This window comes from Gadus morhua, chromosome 8 (assembly GCF_902167405.1).
Source record: "Gadus morhua chromosome 8, gadMor3.0, whole genome shotgun sequence".
Lineage (NCBI taxonomy): Eukaryota > Metazoa > Chordata > Actinopteri > Gadiformes > Gadidae > Gadus > Gadus morhua.
In genome coordinates, this window is record NC_044055.1 from 24,515,690 (window position 1) to 24,535,401 (window position 19,712).

The 19,712-nt window shown below is 43.0% G+C and overlaps 2 protein-coding genes across 2 annotated transcripts; one reads left to right on the forward strand and one right to left on the reverse strand.

The window, feature by feature from the left end:
* The first annotated feature begins 660 nt into the window (after window positions 1-660).
* rab18b (RAB18B, member RAS oncogene family) lies at window positions 661-6,685 on the forward strand. The gene is made up of 7 exons (XM_030364007.1): window positions 661-881; window positions 1,207-1,262; window positions 1,675-1,736; window positions 1,945-2,017; window positions 3,251-3,369; window positions 3,533-3,599; window positions 5,116-6,685. Exons 1-7 carry the CDS (start codon window positions 814-816, stop codon window positions 5,286-5,288), a joined length of 618 nt encoding a protein of 205 aa, XP_030219867.1. The 5' UTR covers window positions 661-813; the 3' UTR covers window positions 5,289-6,685.
* Window positions 6,686-7,542: 857 nt separating this feature from the next.
* Window positions 7,543-17,862, reverse strand: LOC115548958 (homeobox protein Mohawk-like). Its single transcript, XM_030363917.1, has 6 exons — window positions 17,854-17,862; window positions 15,693-15,884; window positions 14,998-15,145; window positions 14,455-14,793; window positions 10,705-10,795; window positions 7,543-8,409 (listed from the first exon to the last, which is right to left on the reverse strand). The coding sequence occupies exons 1-6, from the start codon at window positions 17,860-17,862 to the stop codon at window positions 8,079-8,081; spliced, it is 1,110 nt and encodes a 369-aa protein (XP_030219777.1). The 3' UTR covers window positions 7,543-8,078.
* Between the last annotated feature and the right edge of the window lie 1,850 nt (window positions 17,863-19,712).

Below are 19,712 nucleotides of genomic sequence, written 5' to 3' on the forward strand. Positions count from 1 at the left end.
AGGGCGTGTTATTCGGATTCAGGAGTTCCTCAAAGTGTTCCTTCCAACGTCCGACGACCTCCTCAGTTGAGGTCAACAGAGTCCCATCCTTACTGTACACAGCTTGGATGGTTCCCCGTTTCCCCCTCCTGAGGTGCCGGATAGTCTTCCAGAAACACTTTGGTGCCGACCGAAAGTCCTTCTCCATGGCCTCTCCGAACTTCTCCCACACCCGCTGCTTAGCCTCCGACACGGCAGCCGCTGCAGCCCTTCGAGCCTGTCGGTACCTTGCAAATATCATATCCCGGAAGGCCTCCTTCTTCAATCGGACGGCTTCCCTGACCACCGGTGTATTGGACACATACAGATAGAAGAAATGCAACGATATGAAAATTGGCAGTGTCTACTAAGACACAGTGTGTATTTACAGTGCTTAATTTACAGTGGTTTAGTTATATATTACGAACTAGGTGGCAACAAAGACTAATTGTGTGAATTGAATACCAATATGTAAACTTTCAGAACATTAAAAAAAAAAAAAAACATTTTCTCCACTACAAATAAGTGTATGGAGTCTGTGTGTTGGAGGAAAGAACATGACTCGTTTAGCCTTCCTTTTTTGTTTTTTTTCTAAATACTTCAAGGCCCGGTATCGCTGCTTTAAGCGACATGGACCGGCATGACGTCACATGCGGTTTGCGGGCGGAAGTGGCTCAGAAACCATCTGGAGGCTCCGGATCACCCGCTAGCTGCTCCTCCGCTCCCCGAACAACACGTTAACACAACACGTTAACAAACCTCAAAGCACTGCCAGAGGTGGTCTATAGTAACACTATGGACGACGACATCCTGACAACCCTCAAACTATTGATTATTGGCGAGAGTGGAGTCGGGAAATCCAGGTTGGAAACTCAGTGGCTAGCTGGCTAGCTGTTTTGTTGACATTGTGTTGTGTTGTGCACTCGTCCTGCTGTCCGCTCCTCCTCAGGGCTTCTGTGTACAGACATATGGAGCCTACATGTATTGTGTGGGACAAGAGACTGATCTCCACTGTCTGCAGAACTTATAACGTGTTAACTAAGTTGTTACAAGTCAGATAGTTTATCAAGTTGTTTAATCAAGTAAACAAAGTGAAAGTACACATTTTGTTGGAATGCCTATCAAAACACGACACGTTTATATCATGTATGAATCGCTATTAACCAAAATGCCTTCCCAACCCTGTAGTCTCCTGATCAGGTTCACAGATGACACGTTTGATCCAGAGCAGACAGCGACCATAGGTAACAAAACACACACACAGGACCATATGTAACACACACACACACACACACACACACACACACACACACACACACACACACACACACACACACACACACACGACTATAGGTAACGCACTCGCACGAGACCATAGAACACACACACACGCACACATGACCATAGGTAACACACACAAGACCACGTATATTAAAACACAAACTAACACAAACACATTCATCTCGCCAAAAGTAAGAGGTATGTTTTGAGCAGTGTTAAGGGGTCATTCAACTTTGATAACCCTTGATGTGCTCCTAGTTCTCACCCATATGTATTCAAATGTACCAAAAAAAAACAATAGTAACTCTCCTCTAGTGCTAACTACACTTCTTAAAACTTGTATGTTCTCTAAGCATTTTACTTGTTTATTCGAAGGCGTGGACTTCAAAGTAAAGACAATCGCCATCGATGGAAATAGTGCAAAACTTGCCATTTGGGTAAGATGAATTCAGATTCTTGTTACAGCATTACTGACATCATAATCTTTGGTCATAGTGAAAAACATATTGAAGTGCAACATCTCGCCACTAGGGGGCAACACAACACAGTACTGTAAACAAAAAGTGAGCGATGAGTAAGAAGATATGATTGGTCACTGGGTAAGATATCCACCCTCCTTTGTTTTTGTTGTATGTGTTTTTATAGGACACAGCTGGGCAGGAGAGGTTTCGCACCCTCACTCCCAGTTACTACCGTGGTGCGCAGGGTGTTATCCTGGGTGAGTCTTCTGCCATCGGAGCTAATGAAACCATACCTTACTCCATATCCAAAAGGATATCTCTCTTTGACCTGCTTTGTCCAGCTAGAGTTAGTGTCCCCACATGACTCTATAACAGTGGATATTATTCACTGTTACTGTCCCCACGTGACTTTTTATAACAGTGGATATTATTCACAGTTACTGTCCCCATGTGACTATATAACAGTGGATATTATTCACACTGTCCCCACGTGACCCTATATAACAGTGGATATTATTCACAGTTACTGTCCCCACGTGACTCTATATAACAGTGGATATTATTCACAGTTACTGTCCCCACGTGACTCTATAACAATGGATATTATTCACAGTTAGTCTCCCAACGTGACCTTTTATAACAGTGGATATAATTCACTGTAGGGCTTAAGAAAGCTTGCTCACTGTATCATGTAGTGTGTTCCCTCTCCTCTCTTTCATCCGTCTCGTATGGAATCGTGTGTTACCTGTTGTCTCTGTTGGTTCAGGTGTGTTACCTGTTGTCTCTGTTGGTTCAGGTGTGTTACCTGTTGTCTCTGTTGGTTCAGGTGTTTTATCTGTTGTCTCTGTTGGTTCCAGTGTGTTACCTGTTGTCTCTGTTAGTTCCAGTGTGTTAGCTGTTGTCTCTGTTGGTTCAGGTGTGTTATCTGTTGTCTCTGTTGGTTCCAGTGTGTTAGCTAGCTGTTGTCTCTGTTGGTTCAGGTGTGTTACCTGTTGTCTCTGTTGGTTCAGGTGTGTTACCTGTTGTCTCTGTTGGTTCAGGTGTGTTATCTGTTGTCTCTGTTGGTTCAGGTGTGTTACCTGTTGTCTCTGTTAGTTCCAGTGTGTTAGCTGTTGTCTTTGTTGGTTCCAGTGTGTTACCTGTTGTCTCTGTTGGTTCAGGTGTGTTATCTGTTGTCTCTGTTGGTTCAGGTGTGTTATCTGTTGTCTCTGTTGGTTCAGGTGTGTTACCTGTTGTCTCTGTTAGTTCCAGTGTGTTAGCTGTTGTCTCTGTTGGTTCAGGTGTGTTAGCTGTTGTCTCTGTTGATTCCAGTGTGTTACCTGTTGTCTCTGTTGATTCCAGTGTGTTACCTGTTGTCTCTGTTGGTTCCAGTGTGTTACCTGTTGTCTCTGTTGGTTCAGGTGTGATACCTGTTGTCTCTGTTGGTTCAGGTGTGATACCTGTTGTCTCTGTTGATTCCAGTGTGTTACCTGTTGTCTCTGTTGATTCAGTGTATGACGTCACTAAGAGGGACACCTTCACCAAGCTGGAGAACTGGCTGAACGAGCTGGAGACGTACACAACCCGGAACGACATCGTCAAGATGCTTGTTGGCAATAAAATTGACAAAGTATGATTTATTTTCCTACATACAGCATTACTTACTGCATGAAACATATTATTTTATCAATTTCCTAACTATATAAGCAATAGAATATCTTTTATCATTTTAATTTATTGTATCTGTAATCTGAGCCATTTATTTTACGTCTGATCTTTTCTTTTCTTTCCAGGACAGCCATGAGGTGGACCGAAACGAGGGCCTGAAGTTTGCTAGGAAACACTCCATGTTATTTATCGGTACGTGTCTCTCTATCCCCAGAGACCACCATGGGTGGGTTAGCCTTTTAGGGACTTCTTCAATGGTTTTTAAAGGGACACTGTGTAATATTTTAAGTAATTTATTACCTCAATTCAACGTATTCATTCATAAATAAGTCCTCATTGGTGTAAAATGATCTCTGCCAAAAATCTCACTTATCCTCCTGAGCGAAGAATAATTAATATGTAGTTACATAGGACGGGTAAGCTTCATGGAGGCTTCCATGTTCTTCCGGTCTATGAACTGCCGAGAGGGACAAAAAGCACTACGTGGTACAGGAAATGCAAACGCGTTTTCACTCTGAGCCAGCGTGAATGATGACTGAAATAATTCACTATCTTGCTCAACGAGTAATTACTCATACATCATTAGCTTACACTAATGATTCAATGCAGTTTGAAATTTGTTTGAAATAACAAACCTCATCATCACTCGAATGACTCGATGAGGTAGTATTGGATGTCATGACACAGATTCTTGGCACATACTGCCCACCGTAGTTTTTGAACAAGCGAGCACTATCAGTTTGAATGCAATATACAATTGTACCACTAGATGGGAGTAATTTTTACACAGTGTCCCTTTAAGTCTGTGAAATTCTATTTTTATGTTGATGATTGTTGTCTGCCTGCCTAGTTTATTCATCAGATCTCCCTAGGAAATTACACGCATCATTTTAGTCCCAATAGGCCAAAATAAAGAAGATAAACAATACGTTATTTACATTTTTTTGTCAACATTTTGAAGTTGTATACAGTACGTTGAAAAATATATCTAATCTCAGCAGGGGTTGCGTACATCACAGTGAATTAGCTTTAAGTGTGTTCTGTACCAAAGCCCAGCGTCCATCCCTCAGACTGGGGAGAGAAGACGAGGAGACATTAGCCCAAGCTGCTCTGTCTTTAGTTCAGGTTTGTTGCTTTGTTTATTCAGCTCTGGCAGCCCATCACTCTCTGCCATCAGCGGCTGGAAGACTCTCCACAAGGAGCTCATGTTGGAATTAAAAGGAGCGGGCTGTCTTTGGTTTATCAAACCACGTCTCTACACGTGTTCCCCATTCCCCCTCGGTCCGCCCCGCTCCGGGGAAATTAGGTTAGCCTCTTCTGCGGAGTTTCCATTTTAGAATGAGTGAAAGTGAAGAGAAAAAAAAACCATCGGTGGCCAGGACAGAGAAGATGTCATTTAGGGGTTTTAGGGCCTTCACTGCGTGCACCCGTCGTGTTTCCACAGGATGTCTTTTAGCAGCTTGGATGAAGTAATCTCGTGCCATTTTATGACATCTTTGTCAACGCGTGTCCATCATAGACGAGTCCAAATCAAATGGGTTAGATTTGGTTATTTGGATCTTGCAATCACATTTGACTGGCTGACGTGACAGCTGTGTTTCCTTGACATTTATTGGAAATTTTAGAGAAGTTCTCCTAACCATGAAACTTGTTTATCTGTTTTTATTGTACTGTATTGATATTTGTTGATCGACCCACCCTGTTGCAGAGGCCAGCGCCAAGACCAAGGACGGTGTCCAGTGTGCCTTTGAGGAGCTGGTGGAGAAGATCCTCCAGACACCAGGGCTGTGGGAGAGCGACAACCCGGGCCAGGGGGTCCGCCTGGGGGAGCAGGAGCCGCGGGCCGGCGGGGGCTGCGGAGGGTACTGCTCCATACCCTGAATACCACCGACCTACCTGGGGAAATGACCGGACCGGACACAGGAAAGGCAACCGAAAGGTGGGGGGGGGGGTTGGGGGGGGAGAAGGAGAGAGAGCGAGGGAGAGCATAGTCGTACAGGTTCTGTATTGAAGGATCTCATTGATCGAAGGCCTCAAATCTTATCCAGTCAGGCGAACTTTTGCTGTTTGCACACTTCCTGTTAACTCTCGTTTGTCTTGTTTTTTTGTTCTTTCACAGTTTTTTTTTTAACTTCCTGGTCAACTCTATATCAAAAGATACAAAAAACGACTCATGACAGGAAGTGCATTATTTTAATTAGTCCACCCATGCTAGATGATTGTCATCTGGTTTCCATTCATCACGTCAGCAACAGTTACTCTATTTCCCCCCATTTTTTTTGTTCTTGCTCAAACTGCTGCAAGATAAGACTTAATGTAAAGCGGCTATATCATGCGGCAATTTGTAGGATACAGTGCAGGGCTGGGAACGGTAAATCCAATAACAATATCTAAAATCCTGCAGGGCTTGGGCCACGGCTCTCATGTATGTATGTATGTGTGTGTGTGTGTATGTATGTATGTATGTATGTATGTATATATATATGTATATATATATATGTATGTATATATATATATATATATATATATATATATATATATATATATATACACAAACACTTGGCGAGAGGCTGTTGCACCTGGAGATTTGGCTCTTTTAAGATGACCCTTATATCAAAGGGAGGCCTGTTTTCCTTTTCATTTGAAGCATTAATAGATTTTATGCATAGACCCCCCCCCCATTAATATGTATACCAAATCAGCAGTTTTTATTATCTTTCTTATGTAATTAGATCTATTTACTCATGATTTTCATTATTCTTTATTTATACCATTTTCTGTACTTTGATGTCTCATTGCAGATTTGCTGCCACGCAGTTCTCTAAAATTGACTCAGTATTTGGTCAGGAGAGTATGCATACACTAATTTTGGCAGTTTAATTCAAGAAGCTTTTGCAGTAACACAAAGCCTCTTTACTCACTGGCATTTTCTCCTTGCTTACCCCTATCTACTCTGGCAATTACAAATGGCCTCAAAAAATAGATTATTGATTAAACCTATTGGGTAAAGACATGACACTCTACCGTTGTAAGTCAATATTCTATCAGAGGCACGTCTCAGTAAGTTTCCTCGAGTATCTGTGCCACCTGCAGTTATTTCATGGTCACTGTACTGCAACATGTTTTCTTCATCATTTCTATTCGTTTTTGCTGTTGGCTGTTAAACATGTAATATATGAAGGGTTTGTTTTTTCTTTATAGGTTACCAGTGTGCTCTTTTCTGCATTTTAGTTGAGTTGAATACACTTAAAATAAAGAATTGCCTTATTATTCCATGACACGTGGGACCGTTATGAACTGCTATAACCTGGACACGTCTGTGTTTCCAACCGAAATAAAATAAAAATGCCTACCGTAAAAAACAAACATCTTTGTAACAACAACAACAACAACAACAAAAACACCCAAATGGTTACCTCTGGACAGCCGTAGACTAAACATTGTCCTGGACTAATCAGGCTGGCCTCTGCTCAGTGTGTCCGTGCTAACCAGAAGCAGCTTGCGGCGGACGGACGGAGTGAGGCTCAGTGTTTCCACTAAAGCCTTGCAGATGACTCTGAGCCGGCTCCACGTTTTTCGTGCAGAGAACATTCTTCAGTCCAAATGTCACAAAACAGGCTGGAGCAGGGACCCCGAAGTGGAAACCTTCTGGTTAGTATGTCTCCCAGCGCGGGCTGCCAGAGGAGTGTGTGTGTCATTAGGGGACGGTGGCTGTTTGTGGCGATGTGGGACGGTCCCCACGTGTCACCAGTGGCTTATCGTGTTCTGGGGCCCTGCTGGATTCAGGGGGCCTTTTGCACGGGATTCTGAGGGGAGGTTACACATTTCCCAAGGTCTCGTTAATTATTTAAAACAGATGAAGAACTTGAAGGTATGATTTGGAGGTAATGAGGGCCAAGAAAAACAACTGGTTTTGTGCTTTGAAAGGGCTCAAATTAAACTGTAAATGTGTAGACTTGGACTCTAGGGAGAGCACACTCTCTATAAAGCAGCCCACACTAAAGTCAGTGGGTCCTTACAGTGTGAGCCCCGCTATATGTTGACGTAGTTCTGGTGGTGGCATGGGTGTTTCACTCCCAGCTGAAGACTTCTTGGTTCTCTAATTATTAAATAGTAAAAGTAATAGCCGGCCATCTAAAGAACTAAATGTTTTAAGAAAGAGTCAACTATCTACAACTAGAGTCCTTATATGCTTACTAATGTATTTGTGTTTTCGTTTACGACTGCAGCATAGTGCCCTGATTAATTAAAAAAGCTGTTACTGTAAGATGGTATTGACATGGGGCTGGATCATAATGATCATGAATCATAAAGGCTAACCATGCAGATTGTTTTCACAATTTGTTTATTACAATTGTACCTTTTAAGTATAAGTTTATCATTGGATAACATTCCAGTCTCGTGAAAAGTTAATATAACTTACATTATCAGAGAGAAATGGAAGAAAAATAAAACTGCAGAACATTTCATTTTACAATTTAAAGATATCAAAGTTTAATAATGTTATAGAAATTAACAATATTAATCAAGACGCAAGAAGGAGTGTTTTCCATTCCTGCCTGTACATAAAATGATAAACCTTGACGTGAGACAATACATCTAAATGCTATAAGCGAGGGCGAACCTGACCAACAGCTTAAAGCTGTTAGCATGGGCCAAGCTAACCAACTGCTACACTCCGTTAGCCAGGGCTAGCTTGACCGTCTGGATTTCAAGGATGTGAGAAGACTTCTGGATGATGCGTCTGGTGAGGGTGTTTCCCACGCTGATAATGGAGCCCACAGTGCAGCTCTGCCACGGGCCTCCGGTAGGGCCCAGGGTGCAGGCCTTGCCTACACTATTGGTAATTGCGCTACTGGTAGGTCCCCCGGTGCAGCTCTGTCCTGGGGTGCTGGGGGACAGACACAAATGCTGGCCCTGGGCCAGGTTGGTCAGAGCCATGGCAGCGTGGATCTCTCCCCAGCCCTCCCTCTCCTGCTGGCCTCGGCCCCGCTGCTGCTCTCTGAACCACACAACCAAGGAAGAAATAAAGTGCAATGAATACCAGAGTGCCTAGCAAGAATTACATTCAACAAATAGATATTTATCGGCAAACAGTCATGCCCTCACAATTACTGGGTGGGGAAGAGAAAAGACTACTTTATCCTGCTTGTTGGTTTATTATTATTATAAATAGAGTTTTTCGCGCGCGCATTGCGTGCGCTCAACCTCTAATTGTAATTAGACCCATAGCAATTATGTGGAAACCCCAGGCGATAATGTAACAAATTTCTGAGCGCATAATATAACATTTTGCCTATAATGTTACAACGTATAACATTCGTTCACAACAAATTACTCTTAAAAGCAGTGCTAACATTAAAATATTTTTTAACCATTCAGCGAACAAAGGCAACAGGCTGATTATCATTTAGGGGGCAACTCAATGACATGCATAAGCGTCATCAACACGCCCACTGAAGTGGTGTGGGAAATACCAACTTTCTACTCCTTATTCACATTTAAGGTAATTTACATTTCCTACAGAGAAAATACTACCTCAGAGGTATTATTATTCAGAAGATTTTCAGGTTATAAATGCCAGGACATGTTGTTCACACATACGGCCCATCAGGAAAATATCAGGGCTTACACGTGTGTCTGAAAGCAGCTAGTGTGTGAGCATTTGATTACATTATCTAATTAGTCAATTTATGGTAACAGGGGTAATTGTTCAATGGAAAGTGCAGTATACTATTCATACAAATAAATTATTATATAATAGCTTTTACTGTTATTCAGGGCTGAAAAGTGCATTGACATTTTAAAATGCAAGGAAACTACTATTGGTTAGTTGAAAATAATAATCATCATTGCGATTAAACATCTCTTCCAGTGTCCTGGCCAAGACAGGCAGCAGTAGCCTACAGTCACACATAGCATACACACACAAAACATAAGAAAAATTGAACGACTAAAACAGTCTGCAGGGGGGGGGGATTTCAATATCGCAAGCCACTTTGGGAGGCTCAAGGGGGAGAACAGTATTACGTTTGCGCAACAAATTGTCAAGACATTTCGGGAGGCTCAAGGGGAAGAGTAATATTACATTTGAGCAACAAAGTGTAGTGTTGGGGTGGAGTCTATAGACATAATTCACCATACTGTGTTATTGTCATGTTTTCGTTGCGTGATAGGGACACTGTCTCTTTAAGATCACGTGACTTGTGTGTTGATATGCTGGTCGGCGCGATGTATGAATTTAACGTTTTTTATATGACAAAATTAACGACCTGCCTTTGCATGTCGAGGTGAAAAATTGTCTCGTCCCTTCTTTTATCGCAATTTCAACAGTCTATAGACAGGATGTCTTACCTGGGAAAGTTTGTCGACGGCAGAGCCGTTATGTTTAAAAACTAGAGCTGTCAGTTAAACGCGTTATTAACGGCGTTAACGCAAACCAAATTTAACGGCGTTAAATTTTTTATCGCGCGATTAACGCAATTATTTTATAAAAAAAAACATTTTTTTTTTTTTTTTTTCTTTGGCTCAAAACAAAGAAGCAGTAGCCTGACTGCTATGTTCAAATGACATTTGTTCAAAGCAGTCGTTTAATTGCACTATAGGCTCTTTTTTTGTATCGTCCTGTTTTGATCAGTGTATATGCCAATGTTGTTATCAATAAAAAATCATTTGCACAAGGCAAGCCGATGCACTTCACCATGTTGATAAGAGAATTAAAATGAGAAGAATTATGGGACAAAAAAATCAAGGGATATTTAGCATAGAAAAATAATTTGCGATTAATCGCGATTAATTAGAGTTAACTATGACATTAATGCGATTAATCACGATTAAATATTTTAATCGCTTGACAGCTCTATTAAAAACATAACGTCTTACCTGGGCAAGTGTCGCTGCCTTTGTCTTGACGTGCGGTGTGTGCTCGTGTGTTTGCGCGCGCACGAGTGTGTGCGCTTCCATGTATGTGTCGCTGACTTTGTCTTGATGTGCAGTGTTTGCACGTTCGTGCGCATGTGCGTGTGTGTACGGTGTGTGTTTGCGGTGTGTATGTGCATGCTTGCGGTGTATGTATGCATTTGCGCATGTTGTGTGTGTGTGTGAGCTGCAGGCTGCTTGGCACATGCGCACGTGACCAACTTGAGTAACTGGTGTGACAGGCCTGCTATTATAGTAGCAAGATATATGAGAACATGAATCAGTGTGATACCATGAGTTCATGAAAGGAGTTGAGGATGAAAGAACAATGAAAAAAGGACCAACATCACGATCTGTTGTCTCACATAAATACACTTACAGATCACGTTGGGTGGGGGCACAGTTGGTTGTGTCTGAAAGAGAAAGAATCCCAGAAAACCAGTCACTAGTGTGTAGGACGTGTTTATGGACTCATGAGAGCCTACAATTGCACAATTGGAAAATGACAGATCACAAGATTACACAGTGTTTGAGTGTCTCTATGGTCCAACCGTTTCTATGTGTGTGCGTGTGTGTGTGTGTGTGTGTGTGTGTGTGTGTGTGTGTGTGTGTGTGTGTGTGTGTGTGTGTGTGTGTGTGTGTGTGTGTGGCAGCCTATGTGAACCCTTATGGTCTTGCATGTGTACATATGTCTTCCAGGTTGTGTGTGACATTGCCAGAGAGAGAGAGGCTTAATGTGGGGGAGAGGGGCGGTGCAGCCAAACCAACGCAATTAGGAAAGAACATAGATGTGTATCTGTGTAGTGTTGCATAAATCTTCACTGGATTTACTCTGACATGGTCCCCAGGACCCTCCTGGACTAGTAGCAGTGAAGACCTGGCCTGGACCTGCAGTCCCCACCAAGCCCCCCTGGGGCCCGCTGAGATGTACAGCTTACCTCACATCAGCTGTATGTGGTATGTGTGTGTTGGAGGACCCTAGGGTTCATACAGTCTGGAGACAAGAGGGAGGATCGGAGTGTTTTGCTATAAGGCAAGTTCAGGGCTAGAAATGGCTACACCAGAACTCATTTGTGTTCAAGTCAACTTCAAATCATTCTCTTTTTAAAGTCAAAAGCGGGTTGACTGTTGAGTTTCTTGCCAAGAATGTACAAGTGGATAAGCCATCAAGATTTAAGGTTTCTATTGACCAGGTACCAAAGGAAAGCGAACATCAATCAACTTAAAGAGCATATTCTTTCATAAAGTGTCACAAGCATGATGACATACAGTTACTGCTGCTTATAAATCATGTGAGGGCTGCTAATATGGGCGATATGATGAACATCCGCCCAAAATGTATGCTTCAATTTGGTTACGATAGAATGACTGGTGGCTTAAATATCTAGAGTCTTAATTGTAGTTGACGCTCAGGCAGGAATCAGAAACTAGAGGTTTTAACTCTTGTTTCCTATTCCTATATCCTTCACTCGTGTCGCGTTGTTTTTAGGAAAACGTGCAAGGTTTACATTTGTAGTCTCTCCAGTATCAATTGTTTTCTTCAGTTGTTTTCAACCTAACTGCGAGTGGATGAAGAGTCTGCTGAAAGACTAACTGCTAACAGTTTTACCGTCAGCTAGAGCCCAGCTACAGAGCCTCAAAAAAGGCGAACACTTTAAAAAAACGCTTTAACCAAGCAGAGGTGAGGTATGTGTAATACATACTGAATGTGCAAAAAAAGCCTTCATAGTTTTTCCCCTTGTGATTGTTTATGCAATAATTTGCACAATGACAAAAACATATTTTCCATTTTGTCTTTTTTTTGGAATCAAGCCCCTTGGTTTTATTCAGCCGTGCAGACAGAGATGGGTCTGGAGACGGTTTCTTCTGGGAATTGAATATGAGAGAGAAAGAGTACAACTTTGGACAACAAAGTGCTGATTCTCTCTCGGTTAACATTCTTAAACAACCTATCCTGTGGTTTATTCCGTCCTGAGGTAACACAAAACATCTCTTATCCACTCAAATCGACATATCTTGACTGTCACCTCAACATAACCCTGATTTATAGAAGAGCCCAGCGATGACCCTGCATGACTTCACTCAGAGCTCTGACCTATACACACCAAAATAAAATAAACATTTGGGACTTTGGCGTCATTCAGAGAGATGCTTCATCTAACAACGTGCATATTTTCTTTCAAAACAATACGTGTGGAAAAACTAGACAAGGTATGTGTCAATTTAACTTTTCCACTCCTCTCTCTCTGCCGCAAATGAAACAGCGTTCCAGTCCTTTAACGAGACTCCAGCCTTCATCAGGTAACTCCTGAAGGCTCCGAGAAGACCACTTGTTTTGCGCTCCAAATGTTCCTCAGCGGTGTTCACCCAACACAACTCTTATTTTTATCATATCAAAATCTGAATTCACTTTTGTTGGGCTGACAACCGACGAAAGACATGGTCGACTAGTTTTGTGAAACAATCTCTGCTTTTACTCCTTCGTTTCGAGGGTAGTCCTGCTATGTTTGCCCTCTCCTGGGCAGAGTAGAAATGTGTTATTGGTGTTAAAGCTTGTCATAGATTTGGCTGCTTCGCTTTTCCACTCCACTTCCAGAAAGGAAGTACAGAGGAGAGTGAGGCAGGGAGCTTTAATGCGACCAGAAGGGACACATTAAAATGTTACACAAACATCTCATCCGCTGCCATCCTGGATATTTTGGAAAAACTTTAAATTGACAAATTACCCAAGAGCTCCAGTTAGAAAAGAGCAACAATTTTGCTCATGAAATGAACAATTTGTTCATGAATGGATGAGGGGATTCTACCTACCTACTATCCAGAAACCACATCCAAGGGAACAGGCTTGGCAGAACCACCAGGGAACGAAGAGCTGGTGGAGCTTCACTCTCACGTGGCAAGGGGAGACTCACTGCCACTCACGTGGAGTCAGTCAGCAGGCCTACAGCTGAGGTCCTCTTTTCCCTTAGGTATTACCTCTACACCAGGTGACTGTGTAGTTAAACGTATAGTTTACACTACATTAAACCAGTGTATTCCAATCTTGGGGTCAGGACACTAGGGTTCACAAGATATGCATGTGAGGGACTTGGGAGAATGGTATAGATGTGATGTTAAGATCAAATAAAACAAATAAGCTTTGGATACTGGATGATCAATTAGGATCAAATCAAACCTCTAAAACAGTCGCCTGCTCGCTACGAGGAGGGGGCGTGTAGTACTCTGTCTGGGACACATGACTGACAGCAGCTCTGAAGCGGCTCTGAGAGACCTCAACATTGTCAGAACACTTGATGGCGCGAGCCTCCACTTCTCACCCTGGGCAGAGTAAGCGTTGCAGACGTCGAGGCAGACTGGACGTTTCCACCACCGAGACGCTTGAGCGGAACAAAGGGCACATGGCTTGATATGGAAATCATATTTGTGGTGTGGAGAACTTTGCCAGCTCAAAGCAGCGTCCAACTTTAAAATGAGCATGTTCTGTGTGCATGAGGCCCTAATCGAGACTTGTATTAAAGCCCACTGGGAAATGTGAGGCGTGTCAACATTAAGTGGCAGCATTTCTTATGAGCGTTAGTTAAAGGTACCAAAGGTGTCCATATTCCAGTTCCACATTTCTGTATGACTGTCTGTCACTCTCAAAACCGAAGCGAAATAAAACTCACAAATGCCCACATTATTTTGAAGAACCGGGCTTTTATGTAGGAACCAGGTTATAATTCACTGCTTGTTTGACTGAACACTGCCGAACATGCTTCATAAAGGCAAATAGCAAGTAATTAAACTATCTTTTATTTTCTAACCCGAGACTAGGTCTCGGGTTAGGGTTTGGAATGACAAACCCTAACCCGATGTCAAACCCTAATCTCCTCGCTATTGTGCTCTGGCTGATTAGATGGGATGTCTAATGGCCTGAATCTGCGGAAATGTGCTTAACTTTTGCTGCTGTTTTCAGTTCAAGTTAAATGTAAAATCTGACAAGATGAGGCTATCTAATGGCAGTATTTTGTGACCTATAACTTCCAGATGGATTAATAGGGCATTAATTACGAGAGTCGATGTGCCTACTACTCATGTGTGTATGTGTGTGGAGAATTAAATGCAAACGTATAGGTTTGAAGTCTCTCACCCACGTGGCAGACAAACTCTGTCTCCATCTCCGAGGAGCCGGCGGGAGAGAGCGCCTGCTGCTCGCCCTCGGCGGAGCTGAACGATTCCTCCAAGCGGCTCCGCGAGCGCCGGGCCTTGGCAGCGTCAGCGGGGTGCGGCGTGCCCGCCGGCCGCCGGCGGTCGCTGAGGTAGCGGTGCAGCAGGCCGCTCTTGTACTTGGAGGGCGGCGAGAGGCTGCCGTCGCTGTGGGTGGAGTCGGCCCGACGGAGGAGCCGGTTGTCCTCTTCGTGTTTCAGGGACGAGGACCGGCTGATGTCACACTGCTGGCTGACGGCAGTCTCCAAGGGACATTCTTCATCTGAGGATATATAGATATTTTTATATTTGGATTATTGTAGACCTAGCCTAGGTCTACAATCCGAGCATTATTTTATGTTTGTTACCTAGCATCTGCATACACCATACTTTAAGAAGTACAATTTGGAGCAGGATAGCCTCAATATTAATCAAATAATTATTAATAATAACACTTATATACATGGGTTAATTGTTGGACCCTTACCTTCAGAGTCGTCGCTGCACACACTGAGCTTCTCGGCGTTGCCCTGGATACACTGGTTGTACAGTTTGATCCTCAGCGCCCAGCTCAGGTCCGGCCGCCTCACCGTGTTCTTCAGGCGTCGCCGCGCGTTGGCAAACCAGTTGGACACCTGAACGACACACCGTGTTGTTGTGGGGACGCTACGGTGGTTGTAGTACGACCAGCCTGAAAAGCTTGTATGCTGAGGGTTGACTGATTGCCTGGTTTGTTGATTGGAAATAAATCTGACAGGCTGATAAAATCAGTCTGTCGATGGGTTACAGTCTTTGATCCAGTATTTAGCCTGTCAAGCAGGTGGTAAGTAAATGAGGTGGACAGACACATACACAGTCAGACATAGTCCTCAGTCTGCCAGACAACCAGATATACCATCGAGCTGTCAGTCATTAATAAAAGAAAACAACCAGTAAATCAGTCATTAAGATAGAGATACAGGTAGTAATTTGGGAAGACAGATCCGTCAGTCAGCCAGATATCCCAGTCAGTCAGTGTTTCCCTGGTCCAGTCAGTCAGTGTTTCCCTGTCCCAGTCAGTCAGTGTGTCCCTGGTCCAGTCAGTCAGTGTATCCATTTCCCAGTCAGTCAGTGTGTCCCCGGTCCAGGTCGTCTCACCTGGACCGGGGTCAGTCAGTGTGTCTGTGTGCCAGGTGGTCTCACCTGGACCAGGGTCATGTTGGAGCCCAGGGCCAGCAGCAGCTTCTCGGTCTTGGTTGGGTAGGGGTTGTCCCGGTGCTTGTACAGCCAATGTTTCAGGGGTCTTGCCATGTCCTGCAGGGCCTGTCTCCTGTGGCGAACTTTGACCCCGCCCAGGCGCGACCTGGAAAAGATATCAACGTAACAACGTAGAGCCTGGACACCAAAGCGACATATACCTTAACTGTTGTAGTCGTTTGAGATTCATCATATCACACAGCACACAGTGGAGGCTTGGTAAGAAAACGATTGCAGTAGGCATGAGCAGAGAATGATTTGGAATTCAAGCTTTAAACTTAAATAAGATGATAAGCTTTTTTCTCTGCAACTATGCATTGATAATGCATTAATTGATTTGGAGCATGGCATTGGATCTGTTTTTGATTAACATATAGTATCTGCTAAATGCCACTTTATGTGTAATAACAATATTACTCATTTTCATAAGTAAATACAATTACAGGACAACAAATACTTTTCATGAATAATATTGAACATGCAATAATGCCTTAAAAATAAGAGCCCCACATATATTATCCTCATCATCGTACCCATATCTCTTGCACTTTATAGTAGAGCTTTGTTCTGGTGACTCTGAGCACGGCAGCAAGTCTGACGCCTGGCTGTCTGCTGAACCAGCTTGTCCCCGAGATGCTTCTACATGGATCAACCTGGTCCTCTCCTCTTGCACTCTCCTCCTCTCCTTCTCTGCTCTCCTCCTCCTGTCCTCCTCTGCTCTCCTCTCCTCTGCTCTCCTCCTTCCATCCTCTTCTGGTCTCCTTTCCTCTGCTCTCCTCCTGTCCTCGTCCTGCGGTCTCCTCCTGTCCTCCTCTGAATGCAGGAGATTCTCGGGCTGGTCCATTCTTCTGGTGCCCGGAGCACTTCCCATAAACAGGTGCATCAGTGGACACGGTACATTCCCACTGACTCCGTAACACGCTGATCAGACCACTAATGTCTGGCCTGCTCTCTTTTGGTTCTCAAAGCACTGGGAAAATCCTCACAGATCAGAGAGAGGACTCCAGTCCCCCCAGCAGAAAAAGTCACCAACGACACAATAGAGCAAAGATCTGAGAATGTTCCTCGGGTGTAGCTGTTGAAACTCCTGGAGGAGAGTTCAAGTAACCTGCTCCATCACTGCCTATTGGCTCCTGCCGTCAGCCAATCGTATCTCAGGAGGACTCGGGGAGCGCATGCAGGCGAGAACAGGCATCTCAGCAGCAGGGGCACCAGTGGAACTCCATGTGTTGAGAACTGTAGCATTTGTATGAATACTAGCAGATGTGGTTGTTCAATTTATTAGCGCGTGTTTAATAATGCTTTATACTTAATGTGAGCGAGTGTATGTATGTGTATCAGTGTGAATGGAAGCCAAAATCCCTGCAGTTAAGTAATACGACATGCTTCCATATTTCTTCACAAGGCTTATGAATCTCATGGATCTTGTGGTGTTCGAAAAACAGTCGCGTCAGCGAATAAAATATGTTGTGCCCAGAAATTCTGGAGATTTATGGGTGGTAATGACATGGTTCTTAATAAACCAGCAGAACCACTGAACAGCACTTTGTGTTTGTCGGTGAGTCCTGCTAAGTTCGAAGGGATATCAGTACAAATTGGCCTGTAAAATAATTGCAATGTAAACAATGGAAAATAGAAATAGATCTCTGCAGGTCTGTCCTGTGAGCCAGGTCGAGTTACCGTTTGCACTGGTGTGTGTGCGTGGGTGTCAAATGGCGTGCCTTTTTACGATGTCTAGAGAGAGTATATGCATAGTTAATGGTTAAGAAATAATAGCACATGTTTTCTTGTGTGCGTTTGGCCGTGTGCATTCAGGGCACTACACTGAGCGCGCCAAGGACGTGAACAAGGTCTGACAGCAGCTCGCCGTGATGTTGTTAGTTCAACAGTAGGTAAAGGTAACACCATGGAATGGGCCCAAAACAGGGGTTGAAAAGTCAAACTACTGTGCTCCAGATCATTTCATCAAGTATGTAATAATATTTAGACAAGGAAAGATCTGAAATCATCAAAATCATTTTCTTTTCATACACACAAAGTTTCACTTTCACTAAACCAAAACAACTCTTGTTCCAAATAGATCTGTCAACTCAATAGAGCATGTTACCTTTCTCATCCATGCCCATATGTCTCCCTGTGAGGTTAGTTCACAACGCTTTTTTCTCCTATTTTTTCAAAGCTAAAAAACACCTGGAGCAACGCGTCTCCGAAGGTGCAGTAAATTCCAGGCGAGCATTCCACGGCAGCGCTGTGAACGGGCCAGCGAGCCACGCGGTATCACAGCCCATTGAGAACGTCCCCTCTATGAGCACGCCACGCGGGATCACAGCCCATTGAGCCAGTCCCCTCTATGTGGTGCGGTCGCCGCTCCACTGTTTATATTAGGTGGGAAAACACCTTCTGACGGGAGCCTTGAGACCTCTCACATAAATATTTTGTCTTTTCGGGGGGTTCGTTTTGCATGGTATTTGCACCCTACACAGTTGGTCGTCAAATAGGTGCTTTCATACATAGATTGTATATTTCCTGTCAAGAAGTCCCAATTAATAAAAAAAAAAATAGTCTGTTTCTACATTAAAAGACCATGAGTTTCTAGTAGCTAGCATGATCTAGACTTTTTTGAAATGGTACCATATTTTTTTGTTTTTTTTTTAATATTTTCTGAAATTATTTTTTAACCATCAAATAGCTAAAATGCTATAAAGTGATGGAGGCTAATATATAGTAATTAGTTTAGTTTAGTTTAATTTCACATACAATCGCTTTTAAAATTATAGAAAAAATTAAGTGTACAGGCTTATGTAGAAACCACACCCAAAATACATTGACATATTAGTGTTGTTACTGCTCATATGCTTACAAACTAGCATAAGAGCAGATGAGCACGTAAGCGCACACACACACACACACACACACACACACACACAAGCAGACAATCATGTTAAATATATAAATCAAATTCTTGTTTTAAAATAATTGCTTTTGATAGCATGGAATACCGCAATCTCTTTTTGTATATGGTCAATGTGACAGAAGAATCAAGTACATGTATATTTTCATACCAAAGTATGACGCCACGGTATTTGACAGAAAACTGACTGTGGGAAGATTTATACAAAGGCAGATGGAGATTTTCAGAAAAACATAACATCCAAATGTATACGGTAAACTTATAGATGAGAAAACACAAATGTGCAAATATGGAGAATATTTATGTCATAAATAGACAATAATTTCAATTTATAAAAAAAAAGTGGTGCACTTGGTACCAGAGCTTTTGAGAAGGTCGCTAATCTAGCAAACTTTTTCTGCAGTAGCACAATTTTATATAGATACATTGAAAATGTTGGAGTTAATTAAAATTTGGCTAACGTTATTTTTAGCCAGTATTTATTTAAAAGCACATTTGTTCAAAAAGTGAATGCCTGAAAGGACAAGGAGTCCTTTCAGGAGTCTATGAAATATTTTCAGTCACTTTGAGTCCTTTTCTGTTCAAAACCATTTTTTTGTGAGGCAATAACCATAGTACGGTCATTAAGCATGTGTTACATGGCTTTCAGAAGCACAGAAGTCTGAACTCCCACGTAGAGACAAATCCTTTGCTGAACATGTTTATTTTTTCGCTCTCAAAGCGGGACCTTGTGTGAGGACAATTGACATCATTTCTCTCAGGGAAATGTTTGAAGTTGGCAGCAGTGAACATTAAACAGAGTGTGGGAATAATTGGAACATGCCACTGTCTATAGTGGCGTTGAAATGAGCTCAGAGTGTGCTTTGGATTATCAATGATGCAGTCAAATTATACTGTCACGTTTGGCATGCTTCGCCGTCGAGGCTTAAAGCCAGGGAAAGACTAGGCAGAATAGGCTGTGGGGAGGGTTGGCTGCTGGGCGCAGGTTTGGTAAGGAACCAGGTGTGGGGCGAGGGGTGGTAAGCAGATGGCTCTCCAAAAGATACCAGATTAGC

Bases quoted from the DNA above. Each gene is read 5' to 3' on its own strand.
- LOC115548958 (XM_030363917.1), bottom strand. The intron at 14,794-14,997 runs GTAAGGGTCCAA...ATATATCCTCAG, and splicing joins GTGCAGCGACGACTCTGAAG to ATGAAGAATGTCCCTTGGAG. The intron at 8,410-10,704 runs GTAAGTGTATTT...TGTGTGGTTCAG, and splicing joins GCCCCCACCCAACGTGATCT to AGAGCAGCAGCGGGGCCGAG.
- rab18b (XM_030364007.1), top strand. From the start codon at position 814: ATGGACGACGACATCCTGACAACCCTCAAACTATTGATTATTGGCGAG. The intron at 882-1,206 runs GTTGGAAACTCA...CCAACCCTGTAG, and splicing joins AGTGGAGTCGGGAAATCCAG to TCTCCTGATCAGGTTCACAG. The intron at 2,018-3,250 runs GTGAGTCTTCTG...CTGTTGATTCAG, and splicing joins TGCGCAGGGTGTTATCCTGG to TGTATGACGTCACTAAGAGG.